Raw genomic sequence first — 22023 nt, forward strand, 5'->3', positions numbered from 1 at the left:
ACAGAAATCAACAGACCCAGGAGAACCTGGCGAGGTGAGTAAGTGGGAAGGGCGACCGGTCTGTGCGGCTGCTGCGTGTGCAGCTTCAGAAAGGGAAGAGAAAGAAAGTGTGCGCACAAAAGCTCATCTACACAAACAGGACGTTTTGGTAGATATTCTATCCCTGGCTTAGCTCCCCAAAGAGGCCGGGGTGTGTGTGTGTGTGGAGGGGGGGAATGTTAGCTTGAATTCTGTGCGTAATGCGCACTCTAAACCTCCTCTCCTGGGCTCCCCTTCAACTGCTTTTCCAGTGTCATTTACATTTGGCAGCCAGGACAAAGCACTAAAGCAGTGGAGCAGATCGTTTAATGGCTGCTGAGTGGATAGAACAGATAACTGACTTGAAATGAAACCACTTCCGATCTTAACCACCTGGCCAGCAGTATTTCGTTGGGCCAAGATTGTGCCATTGTTTCTAACTCAGCTCCCCAGAGCCCCTGGGTTTACCCTGGAAAGGTAAATCATCTGAAATAAAAATGAGGTGAAATAAAGTTAAATGGGGCAGGTTTCAAAATGCTGAGTGTTCAGTTGGGATCTAGGTTTGTATGATGGAGAGGAGGTTCAAGCGGGACGCAGTCATGAAATCAGAAACCATTATGTGACATTACGGATGAACTGCCTTTGTGTGTGAGAGAGACACAGAGAGAGAGAGAGCGCACACTACATTACCAATTCTTGGTCAGATGATGGTTGTGTGTGCACAAAGCATTTTCCTTTGCCTGTTACATACTTTTTATATTTTCTGGCAGTATTTAAACTTTGTTTGTTTGTTTAAATTCACTCTAATTTCTATTAAATTGTCAAACTTTTATATAATCAATGTACATCAAGCAAATATCTTGCTGTTGGTTAACTTCTATTTTGTCAAGACCATGTTAATCAAGTAAATAAATTCTGCAGCCATTAAAATAAACACCACACATTGCCAGTTCTTTGGCTCAGTTCTGAGCAATACTAGATGTCCTCCACCTACCCACGCAAAGCATTTCAGGGGGCAATCCAGACGGCCTTCTGTCTTGGTAGGGCTTGGTTGAAGGAACGAACACTGACATGTCCTTGCATTTATCTGTATGCATAATTCTCATTCTTTCCCCCAAAACAAGTGGAAGTAAAGGGGATGTACAAGGTCTTTTTGTCATTTGGTTATCTCTGCTGAGCACAAAAACAAAATCAGAGAGCAGTTTGCCTTGTCAGCCCTTCTCTTCTTTCTCTTCTGCTCATTACCCATTTTGTTTACATTCTTGGAATTGCCTCTCTAATAAGAATATTTTTGGGGGGGAGAATGGTGACAGGGGCAGGGGGATCAGCATTCACATAGTTCCAGGGCTGAAAAAGTGCCTTTTCAACTCAGTTTCTAATTTAGGGCTGAGGAATTTCCATTTCACAATCTGTCCAGGGATGTTTGGGGAAGGATATGGGGAACATCCCCCTTCTCCCCAATTGTAGGCCATGTATGATGGAGCCCCTCTGATCCTGGCCAGCTCATCAGTGCAATTCATGATGGTTTGAAACAATTAAATGGACCAAGGTAAAGCAGAAACTCCACTGACCTCTGCTGACAACCTTCTCATGTTGCACTGTAAAGATGTATGAAAGCAACCACAGCAGATGTTCATAAACGAATGCACTCTGTTCACAGTGCAATCATATGAAATCTACTCAGAAGCAAGTCCCATTAATTTCAATTGGGTACATTCCTAGGTAAGCAGGTATAGAATTCCAGCAGATGTCACCAACTTTTTGGAGCACATTTGTGGACCAGAGAAACTGTTGTGGACCTCACACACACAAGCACACCCTGTAATCTCTTCTATTGGCTACATCAGAATGCTTTTTTCCAGCCCAGTTTCAGCAGGAGTGTGTGCCAGAGGACCCAAAGAAGGCCTCTGTGGGAGTATGTATGCCACAGCTCACTGGCGGAGGAACAGGGGTGCAGGGGGAGCGCACCGCCCTCGGCGGCACAATCTCGGTGGGGCGCCACACCCCCAAGATGCGCACCATGCCCCTGTGGGCAGCGCACCATTTACCCAGGACGCATGCCACACCCCTGCGGGCAGCATGCCACACCTCAGGACTCGCACCAGCCATGCCCCTGCCTGCTCTCCACCCCACCCCCCGCCGGAGCTCGAAGCTCCACCACTGCCACAGCTGCCACGTTGATGACCCCTGGTGCAGAACATGCTGAGCTAGATGAACCCATGACATAGCCCTGGGTAAAGAGAGCATTCATCAGGCCATGCCAGCCTGAAGCTCTGATGTCCTTCAGTGGGTCTTACACAGGACAAGTCTAATGGGCTGCACTCATTGGATGGAATCCAAATGAAGTTGGACTTGTCCAGACAAGTCAGCAAGACTTGTCTAAGGCTAAGTTAAGCCCTGTGGATTTCACTGCAGTGTTAACCCCATTGATCCTCAATAGGATTGACTTCTGACTAGACATGGTTAGGCTTGGACTCTAAAGCAGCACTAAGAACCTCTCGATCCAGCGTGTTGGCCTGCAGACATTTTGTATTAAGTGGCAGATAAATAGAAATAATATCGGTAATAATGCAAGAGGTAAATTATTTTTAAACACTTCCCTTCATTACTGCCCTAGGTCTTCTAAACGCCGACGTGTGCAGCCTCTAGGAGCAGGATGGAGAGCAGTGAGGGGAGCTACGTCTCATCAGGAGAGGAGGAGGAGGAAGAGCTCGCCTCTTTCCAGCTCAGCAATGAACTTCAAGATCTAGAGAAGCAGCTGTCCCACATCCAAGTCCATATTCCTGAAGTTGTATTGTAAGGCGGGTCTTAAAGTCCATCTCTGTGTGAACATGGAAACACCAGCTTCATCCACACCTTCCTGGCTTAGTCTTTGCTACAGAAACCCCAGCCCAAAGCAAAAGATTTTGCATTCTTCTAAAACAGATGGGGAGCCTGTGGTCCTCCAAATGTTGATGGACTCCAACTTCCATCATACCCAGGCATTTGGCTGGGGCTGATGGGAGTTGTAGTCCAGCAACATCTGGAGGGCACCAGGTTGGGTAGGACTGGAATATGTAGACAGTAACTGAGCTAGATGGTTCAATGGTCTGGCACAGTGTAATTCAGCTTCCTATGTTCTTAAAGCAGGAGAGGGGAACCTCTCACTATCTGGCCCTTAGGACTCACTCCAGGCCACACACCCTCTCCACCCACACCTCTCACCAGCCTTATTTCACATCCTCCTTGTGTGATTTTGCCTGGGTGGGATGTGTCCTTGTAGGTGAATGACTAAGGGACTTGGGAACAGTTGAGGGAACTGGCTGTGTTTAGCCTGGAGGAGAGGAGACTAAGAGGTGATATGACAGCCACCTTCAATTATCTGAAGGGCTGCCACATGGAAGATGGAGCAAGCTTGTCTACTCCTGCTCTAGAGGCAGGGGCCTGAGCTGTGGATTCAAGTGGCGAGAAAGGAGATTCCAACAAAACGTTAGGAAGAATTTTCTGAGGGTAAGAGTTCAACAGCAGAATGGACTCTCTTGGGGTTTGATGGCCATCTGTCAGGGATTCTTTAGCTATGGTTCCTGCATATCGGGGTTGGGCTAGATGACCCTTGGCGTTCCTTCCAACTCTGCAGTTCTATGATTCTATGAACTCCTATGATGCCTCTTGCTTGCCTGATGAAAGGATAGAGAGGGGTGTGCCAGTGTGTGTGAAACTAGAGTACTGTAGAAAGGAAAAATGTTCACTCTTGCTTCTGACCTCACCTGCCCACCCCAGCCCCCCAAAGTTGCCCAGGAGGGAACATGGCCCATGAGCTGAAAAATGTTCCCTGCCTTTGTCCTAAAAGAAGGAGCTTGCTTGTACAGTGGTACCTCTGGTTACGAACTTAATTCGTTCTGGAGGCCTGTTCTTAACCTGAAACCATTCTTAACCTCAAGTACCACTTTAGCTAATGGGGCCTCCTGCTGCCACCACGCCGCCAGCGCACGATTTCTGTTCTCATCGTGAGGTAAAGTTCTTAACCCGAGATACTACTTCTGGGTTAGCGGAGTCTGTAACCCTAAGCGTTTGTAACCCGAGGTGTTTGTAACCCGAGGTACCACTGTATTGAATGCTGCAAGGATGGTGCTAACCCATTGCTCTACAAATGGCCCATTTATCCACTTGTTCTTCTGCATACAGTGAATTTGACTGGAGTTCCGTTGACACCAGCAACCTACCTGAGTCCTACAAGACAAACTCTCCCAAGGAGCAAATGCTGTTGCAGGTGGCTGACAATTTTCACCGACAGTATGCGCATCTCTGCCCAGACCGCGAGCCTCTCTTCCTCCACCCTATAAACGAATGCCATGTGGAAGTAAGTGGAAGGGCTGGGATTGGTCCAAGAGCTTTACTCAGCTTACAATTACAATTACATGGACAGAGTTTTGCATGAGGTAAGGCTCACCATGCCTTAGCTAACAAGCTCTTTTCAGAACCAGGCTCAGACTCTTACCTTCACTTACCACATACTTCACTGGGTGGCCTTCCAGATCTGGGACAAGGTTACTTTGCATTGTTTCTGCGTACATCCTCCCTGTGTAGAAAATAAAACTCTGTTTAGACATTTTGAGTTCTCACAAGGAGTCCTGGGAAATGCAGTGCAGTGAGTTTCCCAATCACCCACCTTCACCAATTACAGTACTCCAGGAAGAATGACTCATAAGCCAGTTTAATACTGTAATGGAGATATGCACATATCTGTGCTATACCTAGTGCTGGTGCCAGGCAAATTTGCACCCTAGGCAAGGCTAACTACTTGCACCCAGGCTCAAAGATTGCTCACTTCAATTTTCAGAAACGTATGTCTTGTATAAAAAATGAAAAGGACATAACTTGACGCTGCTAAATTTATTTTAAATTGCAAGAATAATTAAAACAACAATCTTTGATTGTCTTTCTCAAATACAAAAGAAAATGTAGCACGCAAATCATTTCGAATAATCCTGTAGACTGTGGTGTTCAAATTTAAGGCTCTTAAAAGTCTCAGTTTCAGGCACGTCAAAATCTCACTTTACATGCCTTTTCCTATGCAAATTTTGTCACCAATTCCTTCAGGTCAAGTGCTGATACTTGGGCATGTTCATTTGATATACAGGTGACTCCCCACTTATGTGGGGGCTACATTCTGAGCCCCCCACACACATAAGTGAAATTGTATAAAGTGGGGAGCACCCTCTATACACCCTTTAAACACCCTCTCTGCCACTCTCTTCAATCCATACCAAAAATACTGTGTCCAAAAATATCCACAACTAGAATTGAAACCCTGGAGCTGGCAAAATGCTGGAGGACATACAGGTAAGCTGCTACTACTGCTGTGCTACCCCCCCACACCAGCTGTTAGGCAGGGAGGCTGGGCAGCATAAACAAAGCCCTGTCGCATCTCCAGTCTCTTTGGGGCTTCCTCTGCCCACAGTGACATCCTCTTCAGGCTCCGGGGAGGGTCTCCTTGCAAGCCACAAGGACTCTCCAGGTCTCTCCTACCATTTCCAAGTTTGAATTGAAGTACCGTATTTTTTGCTCTATAAGACTCACTTTTTCCCTCCTAAAAAGTAAGGGGAAATGTATGTGCGTCTTATGGAGCGAATGCAGGCTGCACAGCTATCCCAGAAGCCAGAACAGCAAGAGGGATTGTTGCTTTCACTGCACAGCGATCCCTCTTGCTGTTCTGGCTTCTGAGATTCAGAATATTTTTTTCTTGTTTTCCTCCTCCAAAAACTAGGTGCGTCTTGTGGTCTAGTGCATCTTATAGAGCGAAAAATATGGTATTTCATTGTTTTCCGGTGCTGCGCATATATGCAGTGACGTGCGAGTCGATTGCACATAAGTGGGGGAACATCAGTAGCTGCTAAGTCAATTAGTCCCTTTTGCAGCCTTGTTGAGCGTATGTAAGTTTTTCATAAATTTCAGCTTTGAGAAATTGTGTTCACCACTCGCCACTGACACTGGAAATGTGAGAAGGATCCTTACAGAAACAGAAAATAAAGGCACATTATCCAGGAGTTTTTGTACTTGTAGCAGCATAGACTTTGGAAGTCTTTGAGCTACTGCTATAAGTTCACACCATCAATATGTTTTGTTTCCACTGTGCATCAGTGATTTTTCCAATTTCTTGCAGGCCTTTAGTACATCTTCAGTAGATGTTTTGTTGATAGTGTGTATATCATACAGGAAGCCAAACAGGGAATTGTGTTGTAGCAGTTGGAATCTCCCTTCAACAGATTGTATAGCCATGATCTAAGATAGCATAGTAGAAACCTACTTCGGATTTCTACTCTGAATTTCAGCTGTAGCTCACTAGAATAATGAATACATTTTCTAAATTAAATTAAGATGTGATAGTAAGATTTAAAATTAAATGAATTTTCACTTTTTATGTGGGTGTGTGGGTGTGTGGGTATGTGTGTGTGAGAGAGAATAAAGTTCTGTGCAATACATAGTGCAACAGTTGCACTAGCAGAAACTGGTTGTGCATAATCTGCATATCATTTGCACAAACGGAGCAAATCCCAAACAGCAGTTGGTGAGTATATGTTTGCTTTGCCAGATGGTCATTCGGAAATTATTGATCCAAATGGGGAATTCCTCAAATTAGTCTCCCCCCCCCCTTTTTTTTTTTTTTGCTTTTAAATGATTGATTTATGTATTTATTATTTAAAGGGCTTAATTGTTTTGCAGAGTGTGTTGTTTGTCATACCAACCACAAATGAAGAGAATATATTTTACTGAAATCAACATGCTTAGGACTAGAATATAGAAACTTTTTTTTTAGTGAAAGCTGTGATTTTCACATATGCACAAGCAGCCATGCAGCTGTGCTTCCAGGGCCATAAGTAGCCCTCTGCGGGGAGTGGGGTTGGAATGTATTGCTCTCTGCTGAAGCCCAGACTCCTTCCTTGTGATCAACTTTTCTCCTTCCCTGATACATCCACAAACCGGTGCTATTTTCTTGCAGAAATTTGTGAGCACCACTGTGCGCCCAACTCTGCTTCCTTACTCAGAGTTGTACAACTGGGATGGCTGTGCCCGCTTTGTGGCAGACTATCTCACCATGGAGCCGCTTCCGTCTCCTATCGCGCCGGTAAGAAACAGGGCCTTTTTGCATTATTTTCTTCGCTCAGATTCTTTTAGGCCATGTTAGCCAACAATACTAGGGTGTGTGGGTTCTGCTGGGGAATTTCTCAAGGTCAGAGCAATGCAAAGAACAATTCCGGGTGCTGGTTTTGACTTGGGATCAAGTGAGACAGGATGCTAAGCATGTCATTAACAACCACACTTGCTTCTTCTGGAAAATTAATAGCAGGTATGGGGTGGGTGGGTGATTTTCACCAAGGCTGCAAAAAGAAGGAATGTTTAATCCTTTCTTCCAATGCTACAACCCCTTGCCAGCTTATATGAGCCCCAGGTAGCAGGAGGAATGGAAGAATCTGTCAGTTTCTCTCTGTTTCCCATTTCTTCCAGTCTTAAATTCAGTTCTACACATTTCTCCAGCAATTTGCATTTTTGAAAATATTCTCATGAAAATTCACCAGCATTTTAGCGTGAATTTATCCCCATGAACACATTTCATATGCAGTTTTGCCTCACATGCTCACTTTTGCAAAGCAACATCTCCTGATAGAATGGGTTTCTGTATGTTATTTTCATGAATCAATGCATTGTTATACGTACTTTCCTCCTCGTATATTGCATTTTTTGGTAGTCACTGTAGGATTGGCAAGCTGCATTCAAAAATTTGAAGAAGAGAGTTTCAAATGATATCTATGTTTCGGTTCTCACTTTGTTTCAGAAAGTGTGAATTTGACAAATTCAGCTTTAAATGTGAACCAAAAGACACTCCCTCCATTCCTGTTCAGTATAAGGCAGCTTCCAACAACAACTTGTTGCTTGTAACCTGCCCATCTGACTGGGATGCCCCAGCTACTCTGGGCAGCTTCCAACAGAATATAAAAGAACACATAACACATCCTGTGTCCCTAACCCTTTCCATGACTATTTGGGCTGCAGGAATAATGCAGGGGGCTATTCCATTGAAAACATGGTCTTTTGTCTACACAGCCCAGCTACCTGTACTCCCCGACTACGATCCTGCGCTACCAGCGGGGGAACTGCTTTGACTTCAGCATCCTGCTGTGCTCTCTGCTAATTGGCGCAGGTTATGATGCCTACTGCGTCAATGGCTATGCCACCCGGGAAATATGCATGATGGATGAGTCCAGGGAAGTGTGCCCACTCTTGAAGAAACCAGAAGAGGTGAGAGCTGTGGGTGTTTTCAGGGCCAAGCAGTGTGTGAGGGGCTGTAATTAGGACCAGGGGGTGGGATTTGAAGGGCAAAACATCAGTTGACTCCTTGGCCCTGGCTCAAGAAAGCTTTGCTAACTCTGTTCTGCTGATACTCTCCCAGCAGATGGCAACAGGAGCCACTAGGAGGCAGCAGAGGCATAATTTTAATGGGCATCAGAAAGATTTTTTCTCTCTCTCTTGTATATGTTGATTACTTCTCTATATTTCTTTTTTCTTTTTTCAAATTTATAAATTTTATTTAATCATCCATATACATCCCTGTATTTCAACTGCATATTCTTAGACATATCTAAGGTATCATACCACATTTATATGCTTATATAGAAACATGTAATTTGCACATGGTCTTTAATATATTCCGTGCATAAATACCACATGCTACTTACACATTTCATCGGTACGTTTGCTATACTATGAAATGCCTAAGATCCTATTTGAAAAGGTATAAAGGCTGAATATTGTGTATTATATAATGATATGTAAAGACTACATGCATGCATGCATGCATGTTATGTATTAGCTGTGGCATAATTAAGAAAGATCAATAAATAAACAAATGAATAGTGTATCAATGTTCATGTAAGAGCACACAAAATCATACTCATAATAACATTAAGTCAACCCCAATCCCAAAAAGTTTAGACTAATTTTTTTATATTGGTGTCTTGCCAAATGCAAGGGGGTTCTTTTAATGAGATTCAGAAGCAATACAAACAAAAGTGAGTGAGAAGATTAAAGATATATACATTACCAAGCAATATATACATTACCAAGCAATATATACAATATATACATTACCAAGCAAGCACTTCAATCTGCCACTGGGAAGCCCTCAAGAAGTGGCGAGGTGACCCCCAGGTAACCTCAGGTTGCACGAACCTGCAATCGATCAGTCCATGCATGAGCTTCTCAGAACTATGCCCCAAAACCATCTGATTTATTGATAGCTAACTTGTTAGCCTACATGCATTGCCCAACTAGCTAGCACAGATTATTAATTGGCTATCCTCCTCTTCCAATACCACTCATTCCTCCAAACAATGTCTAACAGAATGTACCCTGCATTATCACTGGCCTAAGAAGGTCAGAATGTACCCTGCGTTATCGCTTCCTTCCAACAAATTAAAGGCTGTTCTCAGCCATCAAAGAGCAGAACCAAGAGATAAAGAGGGGAAGTAAACAGAGGCAGGAAGAAATGACCATTTCAGATCACTAAATTCCTCGAAATACAAATATCTTCCGGAAAAGATTGCCCCTACAATCGGTCCAATGACTGGAGCAATTCTGGGAGCTTCTGTGGGCGAGGACCCTTCTTGTGGAATGGAAGTGGTTTCATTTCTCCAGGGGTGGGTTGGCCACCCCTTCCCCCAACGTTTTAGTCCCATAGGTTCCTGCATCAGCTGATGAGAAGCAATTTTCATCTTGGGAGTCTAAGCATCTGCTTGCTTGCTTGCTTGCTTGCTTGCTTCTTCTGCTTCCCTTTTAAACATACCTCTGCCTTTCCTCCAAAGAACTCATGGCAGCATACATGGTCCTTCCTTCCCATTGTCCTCCCAGCAGCCCCGCAAGGTAGGTGAGGCTGAACAATTCTGGCAGGGTTGCCCAGGTGAGCAAAGATTTAAACCCAGATCTCTCCAGACTAAGTTGAACATTCCATTTCCAGTACACCACATTGGCTTATACAGCAAGATATTTGCTCATAGTATGGCAAGTCCCATTCCTATCCACCCCCACTTCTGGCTCATTCATGAACTGTAATAAGCCCACACTCTTCACACTGCCAGAGGCTGCCAAATAAACATACACAACCTTGCCCAACTGCATACAGGCACCCTCCGCTTAATGGCAGTTCATTTAATCTGAGGGTAGGCAGAATGTGATTGTAATATTCTGGCAGATGAAAGGCAGTGTAAATGAATGAATGAATGAATGAATGAATGAATGATGTAGCAGCTCAGTGGAGGCTGCTGTGATTGGCACGGGTAGGACGGAAGGCAGGGAGTCCAACAGTAGGTAGTGCCAGAGCCAATGATAGACAGAGACAACTAATTCTGGTCTTGTCCCCACCCTCTTCCCTGCTGAGTTCTATAAGGGCAACACAGACTGAGGAGCATAGCTGTCAATGTTTCCTTTTTTTAAAGGGAAATTCCCTTATTCCGAATAGGATTCCTCACAAGAAAAGGGAAAAGTTGACAGCTCTGCTGAGGAGGAGGAAGTGCTTTCATCAGAACTCAATGTAGTAAGAAGGCAAGGAGTGTGGGGCTGGCCAGGAGGAGGGTCAACACGGAGGGTCAGCACCCTACTTAACTGAAAGGACTTGCCTCCACTGGAACAGCTTCCTTTTTGATTTATGACTACAGGTCGCAGTAGAGGCTACAAAACAGAAGCCCAAGAAGTACGCCATCAAGCCCCCCCGGGATTTAAGCAGCAAATTTGAGCTGCGCCAGGAAGCCAAGCAGGAGGCAATTGTGCAGGCTGCTCTGGAGAAGAAGCGGAAGGAGGAAGAGGAAAAGAGACTGGTGAGCAAGGCTTGCAGAATTCTGTCTTGCTGCAGGCACACAGCCTGGATGCGGAGAAGAACACCCACCCACCCCCTGGGAAGAATCCTAGGAGCTGAAACATAGTTCCCCCCAAATGTTTTCATTTGTGCAAAAACCACTCTGCACACACACACACACACACACACACACACACAGACACACACACGTTTGTGCATTCATTAGGATTGCCCTTCACTTGATCTTACTCAAAATTGCCTTCAGTGACATAATCCTCATTTAGCGACAGCATGGTTTGTCTGAGCATCTGACCTCAGCCCAGCCAACTAACCATGGTTAGTTTTCTGACAACAAACCATGATGTGAAGCCATGGGGTTTTTTGCCAACTTACAAACCATGGCTAAGTTTACCCAACAGCCTTGTTCAGCTGTGATGATTTCTTTGGCCACCTCAAACATTCATCAGACTGCAGTGGCACAAAGCAAGAACAGCTAGAAAACAAACCAGGTTTTGGAGAAACAAACAATGGCTTGTTTTTTCATCTCTTGAACAAACCATGATTAAAGTAAACCATGGCTCAGTGATGTGCACAAAGGGGAAGAACAATTGCTTTTAGTTGTATTATAGTCATTGCTCTTCTTTGTTTCTGTGTGGCAGGAAGCTGAGAAGCCCCCGCCAGACAATCTGTATGGTCTCCGGGTCCATGCCTGGGTTCTGGTTCTTTCAGGCAAGCGTGAAGTGCCAGAGAGTTTCTTTATCGACCCATTTACAGGGAAAAGCTACAGTACCACAGACGATTACTTCCTTGGTATTGAGAGTGTCTGGAACCACCGGAATTACTGGGTCAATATGCAGGACTGTTGGAATGCCTGTAGGGTAAGCCAACGGAATGACTGGCTGGGTCTGAGTGTGGAACAATTAATTGACTTCTGGCTAGAGGGGAAATGTTTCTCTTCACCAGATCTAGCCTGAGTGATACCCTCTAGTTGTTGTTAGACTACAACTCCCATCAGGCTCAGCCCACATGAGTGATGGCCAAGGATGATGGGAGTTGTAGTCCAATAGCATCTGGATTTGTAGTGGTTGGCTATGTAAGCTTGGGGCCACTGACAAATGGGAGCTATCATGCAGTCTAGGAGTGTTGAGTAGTGGGATGGGGAACCCTGCAGGCTCTCCAGATGTTGTTGGACTCCAACTCCCAACAGCCACAGCCAGCAGACCAATGGTTGGAGATGATGGGATGCGTAGCTCCTGGAGCCCTCTTTGGATCCATCACAAGGCACATGCCTCTCCAACATAGTCCTGCCTTCGGCACACTCTTTCCATTCTAAATCAGGGATGGCCAAATCGTGGGTTGTGAACATCGCCAAATGCAATTTGACCATGACACACAGGTGGCTGCCCTCTCTTTCCACCCTGGCAAAACAGAAGGGGTGTTCACACATTACATCCAATGATTGTACAATCCATTGAGCTGCACCCCCTTGCAGTGATTCGTTCAACAAGTTTTCCGTCTGCGTAACTGTGAGCATGGTAGCGGAGCTGCCCAAATCAGAATGCGTCCATGCATAGAAACAGCTTATTATACCTGTCTTTGCTGCAATGTGTGAAGGAGCCTCCAGGGAAGGAAAGGGACAGAGGTGGGAAAGAGCAAATGGAGGACAGGGTGGGGGCACAGCAGCAGCGTCTCCGAATGATCTGGACTCAGAGCATCCCTTGCAAAGTTCCTGAGATCTGATTCCTTTGGCAACTGATTGTTTCTCCAGGATCTCCAGTTTGACCTCGGGGACCCCGTGCGGTGGGAATTCATGTTGCTCGGCACTGACAAGCCCCTCCTGTCCCTGCCAGAAATGGAGGAGGAAGAGGACCTTGCGGAGGACGAGGTGGATGACATGGTGAGCCATCCCGCCTTCTTCCTTGCAGTGCCAGAGGATTCTGTGCTGTGCACTAGCTCTTCCTGAGGATGGGCTCATGCCTTCCAGCAGCTTTCCCAACCTGGTACCCTCCATATGTTTTGGACTACAAAGACCATCAGCTCCAGTTAGCAGGACTGTGCTGACTGGGGCTAATGTGAGCTGTAGTCTATTGACATGATGTCACCTATTTACATAGGATCAGAAGTCACTTGAGCAGCAAAAGATCCTAAGAATGCCCTCAACCCCCCCAGTTCATTGTCCCCATGACATGGACTCAGCTTATCACCGAACTTTCATCGTCCCAGTTTCCAAGAGCTGACACTCCTGGCCTGACCAGAAGTAAATGGGGTGGCAGGTTGGACCTGAAGTGATGTTACATAGCTGTGGTTGATCCCAGGAAATGTTCTTTCCTTCCTTGTTGGACCAGACAGCAGGTGGGTGGCAAAGGGGAAAGAAGAGAACCTGAAAGAGCATTTGGCGTTCAGCAGCAGAGGATCAAATAGAGCAATGCAGGAGATCAGGAAGAGGCTGGCTGACTCAGTGGCAAGTCAAGACAGTGATTCCTTGCCATATCAGATATGGAAAGTAGATGGGGTTTGCCCAGATGAATATGGGGGCAGGTGTTTTGGGCAGAGCAGGATTCAGCCTCCTAACGGCTTCTTCTCCTGGGTCTTCTTGATAGATGAAGGAAGAGGAAGCAAAGGGCTTTGACATGCCTGCATCTTGGGTGGAGCAGATCCAGATTTCTCCAAGAGGTATTCTTCTCCCCACCATCACCACCTTGACTGTGTTGTGAGTGGCCAAAGTGTAGATCACTGATGCAGCTCCTTGGTGCTTCAGGGATTGCTTCTGGAGAATTCAAGAGTGAGGCCATTCAAAACTGTATTGTCCTCTTCCTCCTCCCTATTCTTCCTGGGGCTGAGAGAGCTTGGGAGAAGACAAAGGTCAATGTCAATAAAGACCTTCCTTGGATGCTTTTAAACAGAGGTTGGATGGCCACCTGTCAGGGATTTTTTTAGTTGTGATTCCTTCATTGCAAGGGGTTAGACAGATCTTGGGGTTCCTTCCAGCTCTATGATTCTGTAGGTCGTGCTGGCCTCAGTGACCAGTTGGGAGCTCATGGGTTGGGGAAGGAAAGGAGCCGGAGGATCAGTTGTGGATCAGGAAGCAACGAAGGATGAAAGGACTATAGAAGGCTCAGACCAGGCAGAATACAGCAGGCACTTCAGGCAGCAGATGAAGGGGCCGAGGAGCAGCAGCAAAACATTGGAGGATGAAGCTGTGTATATCCATGGCCTGACACCCCTCCCCACTCAAAGACAGCTGCTTGCACTGTAGTCAGGTGCTGCTGCCTGTCCATTTGGCTTCTGTACATGGAATGGGAGGGCCGCCATCTTTGCTTCAGGCAGCAGAATGTCTTGGGCTGGCCCTGTGAGGGGGCTCAAAGGAGCCACAGCAATGTCTAGGCTGGTCTCTGGTGAGCATGTGAAGATGTGAAATCCAAGGACGTTGATCAGCTGACTGTTGAGGCCTGCGTAGCACCTTGCATGGAACATTAGAATTATAGAAATGCAGAGTTGGAAGGGACCCCAAGGGGCCCTGTAATGCAGGCAGAACTAAAAGACTTCAAAACTTTAACACCAGCTCTTGGACCACCTAATGTAGCACTACAGATAGTGTATTCCAGTGAGAAGTTTAAATGGGGATTTGTTTATTTATTTAGAGCATTTGTGCCTCACTTTTCAGCCCAAAAAGGCTCCCAGAGTGGTTTACAGGCCGTCAGTTAAAACTAGACAGTCCCTGCCCCTTCAGGCTTACAACCTAAATGACATCCAAGGAGAAAGTGAGAGAAGGAGGCAGGGAGACAAGCTCAGGTGCCAGTTCTTAAATACTTACTTGTTCTTATGATGACTGGTTTGCAGAGCATTTTGTACCATTAAAATGCATGCTCCATGGCCAATGGTCATCTTTGTTCGTCTTCTTGCTCCTAGAATTCGAGACACGTTGTCCCCAAGGCAAGAAGGTGATTCAGTACAAGAACGCCAAGCTGGAGAAATGGGCGCCATATCTGAATAGCAACGGACTGGTCACCCGCCTCACCCTCTTTGAAGATCCAGACCGTGAGCCAGCTCTCTGGGGTTCTGGACAGGGGTCTCTCCCAAGCCCACCTAGAGATGCTGCCAGCGATTGCACCTGCTGGGGGACATCTGCATGCAAAGCAGATGCTCTACCCACTGAGCCACCATCTTGGCATTGCCGAAAGTTGCCTCAGTTTATGGGGCTGATAGGAATTGCAGCCCAACACCACCTGGAGGGCATCATGCTGGGGAAAGCTGGTTTTCACAACGCAATCATTTACACCAATCTTTCATTGGGTTCTCATTTACTGTAGTCAAGGTCTGATTGCTCCCAACACCCTTCTAGCATAGTCCACAAATGAGTGGAGGGGTTCATTTATTATTGCACTTATATCCTGCCTTTCTCGAGCAGCAAAACATCCAGGGCCACCCCATGTGTAAGCCGCCATTGCCATGGATTGTTCTCTTCTCCTCCTAAGGCACCAAAGTGCTGGAAGTGAAGGAATGGTACAAGAACCGGGAAGACGTGTTGGATACAAGAGAGCTGAATAAGAAAACGGAAGTGACAAAGGAGTTCTTCATGCCTGGGCATGTGCAAGGCCTCAAAGGTGTGTGTTTTTGTATTGTAATTTTATGTTGTGAACTGCCCTGAGATCTACGGGTATAGGGCGCCATACAAATGTGAATGATAACAATAACAACGGTAGCCAAGCCTTTTCTCAATGTCCTGGTTCAGGCACTGAAGTCTGGGGCTGTTTCTCCAGCAGCATCTCATTCCTGAGTCTCAGCTTCCTTGGTTCTCTGCCAGGCCCTGATCCAGGCAGGCACTTTCACAACCTTCTCCGTCCTCTGAGTAGACTCACACACGGCTGGCAAGGCTCTTCACCAGCAGATCCAAAGCGCCTGCCTAGGGTCGCAGCTTCTCTGCTTGTGTGGCCCTGCAAGTGACTGGCAGGAGCATTACAATTCATGGAGGAGAGGGCTATCAATTGCTACTGGCAACAACTGCTATGCTCTGCTCCACAGCTGGAGGCAGCAATGCTGCTGAATACCAGTTGCTGAGAATCACAGGAGGGGAGAGGGCTCTTGTATTAGAATACTGCTTATGGGCTTTCCATTGGGGCATCTGGCTGGCCACGGTGAGAACAGGATGCAGGACTCGGTTGGCCTGATCCAGTGGGATCTGTTGATGTTCTTACTGGCAACAGAGCTATGCTTCCAGAGCGGTTGTGCTGCTGTGCCAGTGGAGGGGCCCTTTTGCCCCATCCAAAACTCTCTCAACAGGCTTGCTGTTAAGGTATGTATGCTTCAGCCCACCAATTGCAATAATCATGAATGTGTTTGCTGGTTAAGATATGCCCCAGAGGCTCTGATCTGGTTACCCATCAGTAGCCCTGGGGAGTTACTGAGATGGGGCATTTGCAGTGGAACTATAATAATTATAATAATTGTTTATTTATACCCCGCCCATCTGGCTGGGTTTCCCCAGCCACTCTGGGTGGCTTCCAACAAGAGATTAAAATACAATAGTCCTTCAGATATTAAAAGCTTCCCTAAACAGGGCTGCCTTCAGATGTCTTAAAAGTCTGGTAGTTTTTTTCTTTGACATCTGGTGGGAGGGTGTTCCACAGGGCGGGCGCCACTACCAAGAAGACCCTCCATCCCCAGATGTGTTTTGCTGGTGCCTTCTCTCTGCTATCCTTTAGGCTGTAGGAGAAAATCATCCCATCCTTTAATCAGATCATCTGTTGCTTCTCAATTGGGCTCTTAATTGCAGGTTTTATTATGCATAGAACTGTAGAGTTGGTAGGGAACCCAAGGACCATCTTTTCCAACCACCAACAATGCAGGAATCACAGCTCAAGAACCCCTGACAGATGGCCATCCAACCTCCGTTTAGAATTCTCCAATGAAGGAAGAGTCCTCCACCTTCCAAGGTTCCACTGTGGAATAGCTTATATTGTCAGAAAATTCTTACTAATATTTAATCAGGATCTCCTTTCTTTTAACTTAAGTTCATTGGTTTGGGACCTCTCCTCTAGAGCTGGAGCAGGAGAAGACAAGCTTGCTCCATCTTCCATCCGACAGGCCTATGAATGTGGCCATCATATCACCTCTCACCGTGCTATCTTGTATTTTGCAGGATATAAATGTAACACATCAAATAAATAAAAATAACATACCTTTTTTACCTGGCAATTCACCCTTCTGTTTTGGGTTCCTAGCGCACGACTACTTGACGATGGACCCCGAAACAGATCGCACCATGGAGTTTTATAGCGAGACGCGGGTAGACGGCCTTCAGAAACGGGTTGAAACTCCCAATGAAATGGAGGAGTATTTTGAAGGACGGTCGGATTTCCTGTATTACCGGCACGCTGAGTTTGGCAAAAGAATAAAGAAACCAGGCAACGCTGCAGCCACCACTGAAAGCAATGCCCGACCTATACTGGTAAGTGGAGCACAGGGGCTCCGAGTACAGCTGGGGTAGCACGTTGCCCCCGAGAAACAGAGCTGCAGATCAGGAAGCCCTTGATTGGCTCTGGTGCCACCTACTGTTGGCCTCCTTGCCTTCTTCCCTAACAGTCCCAGTGGGCACCAGCCACCACTACCCACAGGTTAGCCCTCCCAACTCTTTGCCATTGCTCCCAGCATCCACTGACTCACTCTGTCTAATGCTAGAGCCAGCTCAATGTGTGGCATAACATCGCCAACTGCTGCTGTGCCAAAAACTTGAATCTCCTCCTCTCCCTCGCTCTCTCTCTCTCCCTCCACCCACCCACTCCCTCCTGTTAACTTGGTGGCTAGGAGTTTGATCCCAGCTGACACCCCCTTTTTCTCTCCACACGCTCTTCCCAGAAAATCACTGAGAGGTTCCACAGGAACCCAGAAAAACCAGCTGATGAAGATGTGGCAGAGCGCATCTTTTCGATAGTGGAGGAGAAGATCTTCTTGACCTACCACTGCAAGGAGAACTACATCACCCCCTCGAAGAGGGACTTCAACAAGCGGGCAGATGTGGACAGCATGGGGAATAAGATCATCATGACCCCTGAGATGTGCATCAGTTACCAGGTAAAAAATAGATGGGGAGATCTGCATGTTGCAGAGAGCAACTGGAGTCGCAGCTGAGATGGGGCAGAGAACTTAATGGGTTGTGGCTGGCAAGGAAGCCACTGGCAACAAACCTCAAGGCCTGGTCTTGTTTTTGTCATAGAATTAACTTCAGTGTGTGCATTTGGGGACATGCATTTTAACAGATTTCTTTTTTAAAAAATATGGCAGCTAATTAGCTGGGTAAGAGCCACGTGGACTACTACTCACCATACCTAACAGCAGGGCTGGCTTTGGTCCTCACATACTTCTTCCTCCCCTTCCCTTAATGCACTGTGATTCCCTCCCTCTTTCCTCATACGAGGCAATCCATGGTTTGGTGTTGCATTCAAATAAGGGAAACAATGGTTTGTGATCATTATTATGATTACTTTGATTTCTTACCCCTTGTTCACCAGAAGACCCTAGGGCAGGTTTCAACCATTTAAGGACTTCCGGAGGCGGCGCGAAACGGCAATGGCGGTCCTCTTCAGCTGCTGAAGAGGGGCTCCGCGGAAAAGGGTCGTGCGCTGCGGCACAGCGACGACCCACTTAGATAAACCACGGGTAGAGTGAGCCCGTGGCCGTGGGATTCGGCGGGCACCAGGAGCGACCTCCGAAACGAAGAAGGGACCCCGTAAGGAGCCCCGGAACGTAGAGGGGGTAGCGGTGCTGTGAATCCATCGCTCTTTCCGCGGAAGTGAAGCCGCGCGGCTGCTGCTGATGAGCGCTGACCTTTCTTCTTTCAACACTTGATTTTGAAACTACTTACTCGTGAGTAAGAAATCTGAGACTCTATTTGAACTCAAATTTGTAAATTTTGGCTGAAAGCGGGAGACGCTAAAAAGGAAGTCAGTCTTCCGTCTTTGTTTAAAGCATCAAGCAAAGTTTTATTAAAACGGAAGCTTGGAAAGGAGCTTAAAAGAAGTTGGAATATACCCTGCAAATTTGGACTTGATTGGTTAAAAGTAAAAGAAAAGTTAAAACTATATTATAAGTGGACAGAGACTGTGATTTTTCTCTCTACTTTTTGTGGATTACAAAGTTATGAACTCAGCTCTCGGGCTGTCTGGATACAAAGTAACATCAGACAGCGGTAACTGTGTATGAGGCATAAAGTTATATTGGGCTACTTTGTAAATTACAAGAAAGGAACTGTGGTGTGCACCTTTGTAAAGAACTTTTATTTCTGCAGTTTAAAGTGAACTCAGAGGGCTCTCTCCCCTGTTTTGGTTTCTATTCAATTTTTATTTGGGAACTTAATGGTGGAAAATTTTTATCCTTCTCCCTAATTTTTTGGGGAGCTCCCCCTGCTGGATTGTGGAACTATTTGTCTCTGAGAACTGCTGCCTGCCTTGGAATTTTTTTGTGCTTGGATGTTTATTTTCTAGATTGCTTTTCCCATGGGATTTACAATTTGACCTTGAAACTTGGACAGCTGTGGAATGAGTGGTGCAGCAAAAACAAGGGCTGCTAAGAAAGCAAAACAAACTGAACTGTTGCAATCAACTCTGCCAGTGCAGGTACGTAGGTCATCTGTTCCAATCGTGACAGGTCTACAAGAAGGCCAATCTAGACAGCCAGCTTTTGGGGATATGGCTGCAGGAGGGCTAGACCCTGTATCTAAAGAAATATTGGACCAGCTGGCGGCATTAAACAAGAAAGCAGATGAACAAGCGACCAAATTTGACCAGGTGACAGCTACAATAAATAGATTGACAGACCAAGTTGCCCAAAACACACAGGCAATAGGAAATTTTGAAAAAAGTATAACAGAAAATCGAAAATTAGCTGAGGAAGCAAGTACAAAAGCAGACCTTAATAAAAAAAGGATAGAGGAACTTAGTGGGGAAGTAAGACCACTGAGTAGACAGGTTACTGAACAGCAAGCGTATCTGTCGATGGCAGAATTGAAAAATAGGGAAAGCAATCTTAGGCTTAGAAACATCCCAGAACTAGAAAAAGAAGACTTGATTGGCTATTTGACAGCAGAAATATCCAAGTTCTGGGGTTTGGCAGAAGAGAAGGATTTCAAAATTGTAACCGCTTTTAGATTGGGAAGAGTGGTCAAAAAGGATAAACCAAGAGATTGCTTGATCATTTTGAGATACAAGCAAGAAAAAGAGAACATACTCGGCCTACATTTTAAAAATCCATTGGTGATACAGGGAAAGACAGCAGAAATCTTTAGAGATATACCAAAACAGTTGTTGGATTTAAGAACTACATATAAAGACCTGGCAAGCTTGCTGAGAAACAACTCAATCCGATACAGGTGGGAATTCCCTCAAGGACTATCTTTCAGTGTGAAAGGGAAGAAGGTAAAAATTAGATCAGCAGAAGAGCAAGAAAAGTTCCTAAACGATTACGGGGAGGACCTTCGGAAAGGAACAATAGGTACTTGGCCACCCCCCACGCCTGGTGCAAAACCAGATCCACCTCTGGATATAGACGACAAGGGAGACAACCCCATTGGTTGACAAACTGAGCCAGGATGTCTTTGCAGCTTTTTAGTTGGAATATTAATGGCGCAAATTCCCCCGAGAAAAGGAAGAGAATTTTTCATATATTGAGGAAAGAACAATTAGACGTCATTTGCCTTCAAGAAACTCATGTAACTAGGCTCCATAGAAGAGTATTAACCAATAAGAGACTAGGCCAAGATTTTACATCATTAGATAAAGTCAAAAAAAGAGGAGTTGTGATATATGCAAAGGAGAGCCTAGCACCAAAATTTGTGTTTAAAGATGAACAAGGAAGAATTTTGGCGATTGAAATACAATCACAAGGAGAAAAATTTCTGATAGTAGGAATTTATGCACCAAACGAGGGGAAATCAGAATTTTATAAGAAGCTGCATGAGATAATGCTGGAATATATGGACTATACTAACATCATTTTGATGGGAGATATGAATGGGGTTGTCTCCACGCATATGGATAAGTCACAAAATCAAAATTTGACTAAAGATGGCAGACTACCTAAGACTTTTTTTGAACTTACAGACAATATGGACTTGATTGATATTTGGAGGACAAAAAACCCTCTAGGTAAAGAGGGAACATTCTTTTCTGAAGCCCACCTATCCTGGACAAGAATCGACCAAATTTGGATATCTAGAGGACTGGCTCCTAAGACTAAAAAAATAGAGATCTGCCCCAAAACTTGCTCCGACCATAATGCTTTGAAAATAGATTTAAGACTCACACCAGCTGGATCCTTCAGATGGAGAATGAATGACTCCTTGTTTAGAGATCAGGAGATTGTGAAGAAGGCCCAAAAAACGATGAAAGATTACTTTGAAATAAATTTGAACACTTCGGTGGAAAAGAAAACAATCTGGGACGCGAGTAAAGCTGTTATGAGAGGGTTTCTGATACAACAGAATACCATAAAGAAAAAACTTTGGAATGGTAAAAGGGATAAGATTTTGGAGAAGATAAGAGACGGAGAGAAAAAGTTGAGACTTAATCCAAAATCAAAAGAGGTTTTAAGAGAAATAAAATTCCATCAAGCACAATATGTGAAACTGACAAATCAAGAAATTGAATGGAAAATTAAACAAATGAAACAAAGATCATTCGAGTCGGCTAATAAATGTGGGAAGCTGCTGGCATGGCAGCTGAAAAAGAGACAAAGACTGAACTTTGTTACCAATCTAGAGGTTGAAGGAGAATGTATTCAGAAACCAGAAGAAATTAGAAAGTGTTTCCAGAGATACTTTAAAAAATTGTTCACCCAAGGACCCCAAGTGGAGATGGAGATAAATAAATTTTTAAAAAGTCATGGCCTGCAAAAGCTTACACAAGATAAACAAACAGCCCTGAATTACAAAGTATCACAACAGGAAATTGAAAGTGCCATTCAGAACATGCAATTGGGCAAATCCCCAGGCCCAGATGGACTTACCTCCAAATACTATAAGACATTGAAGGAATATTTGGTTCAACCATTAATGGAGGTATGTAACCAAATTATGGAAGGGAAGGGGGCACCAGAATCGTGGAAAGAGGCATTCATCACCTTGATACCAAAATTGGAATCTGAAAAGACTCAACTTAAGAATTACCGTCCCATCTCACTCCTAAACG

General features: G+C 45.3%; 1 protein-coding gene across 3 annotated transcripts in view; it reads left to right on the forward strand.

Moving 5' to 3' along the window:
• Positions 1–15: 15 nt before the first annotated feature.
• Positions 16–22023, forward strand: part of DRC7 (dynein regulatory complex subunit 7) — a 28388-nt gene continuing 6380 nt past the window's right edge. Inside the window, exons 1-13 of one of the 3 annotated variants that reach the window (XM_081016991.1) lie at positions 16–34; positions 2636–2814; positions 4183–4357; positions 6998–7123; positions 8101–8295; positions 10707–10865; positions 11503–11721; positions 12612–12740; positions 13444–13516; positions 14753–14881; positions 15319–15447; positions 17065–17291; positions 17699–17914. In XM_081016991.1, coding sequence (XP_080873117.1) covers positions 2675–2814; positions 4183–4357; positions 6998–7123; positions 8101–8295; positions 10707–10865; positions 11503–11721; positions 12612–12740; positions 13444–13516; positions 14753–14881; positions 15319–15447; positions 17065–17291; positions 17699–17914 — 1917 coding nt within the window. In that variant the 5' untranslated portion in view covers positions 16–34; positions 2636–2674. The other 2 variants (XM_081016990.1, XM_081016992.1) reach the window with 2 other exon arrangements.

This window comes from Podarcis pityusensis (assembly GCF_964106645.2).
Source record: "Podarcis pityusensis genome assembly, chromosome: 8".
NCBI classification, from domain to species: Eukaryota; Metazoa; Chordata; class Lepidosauria; order Squamata; family Lacertidae; genus Podarcis; species Podarcis pityusensis.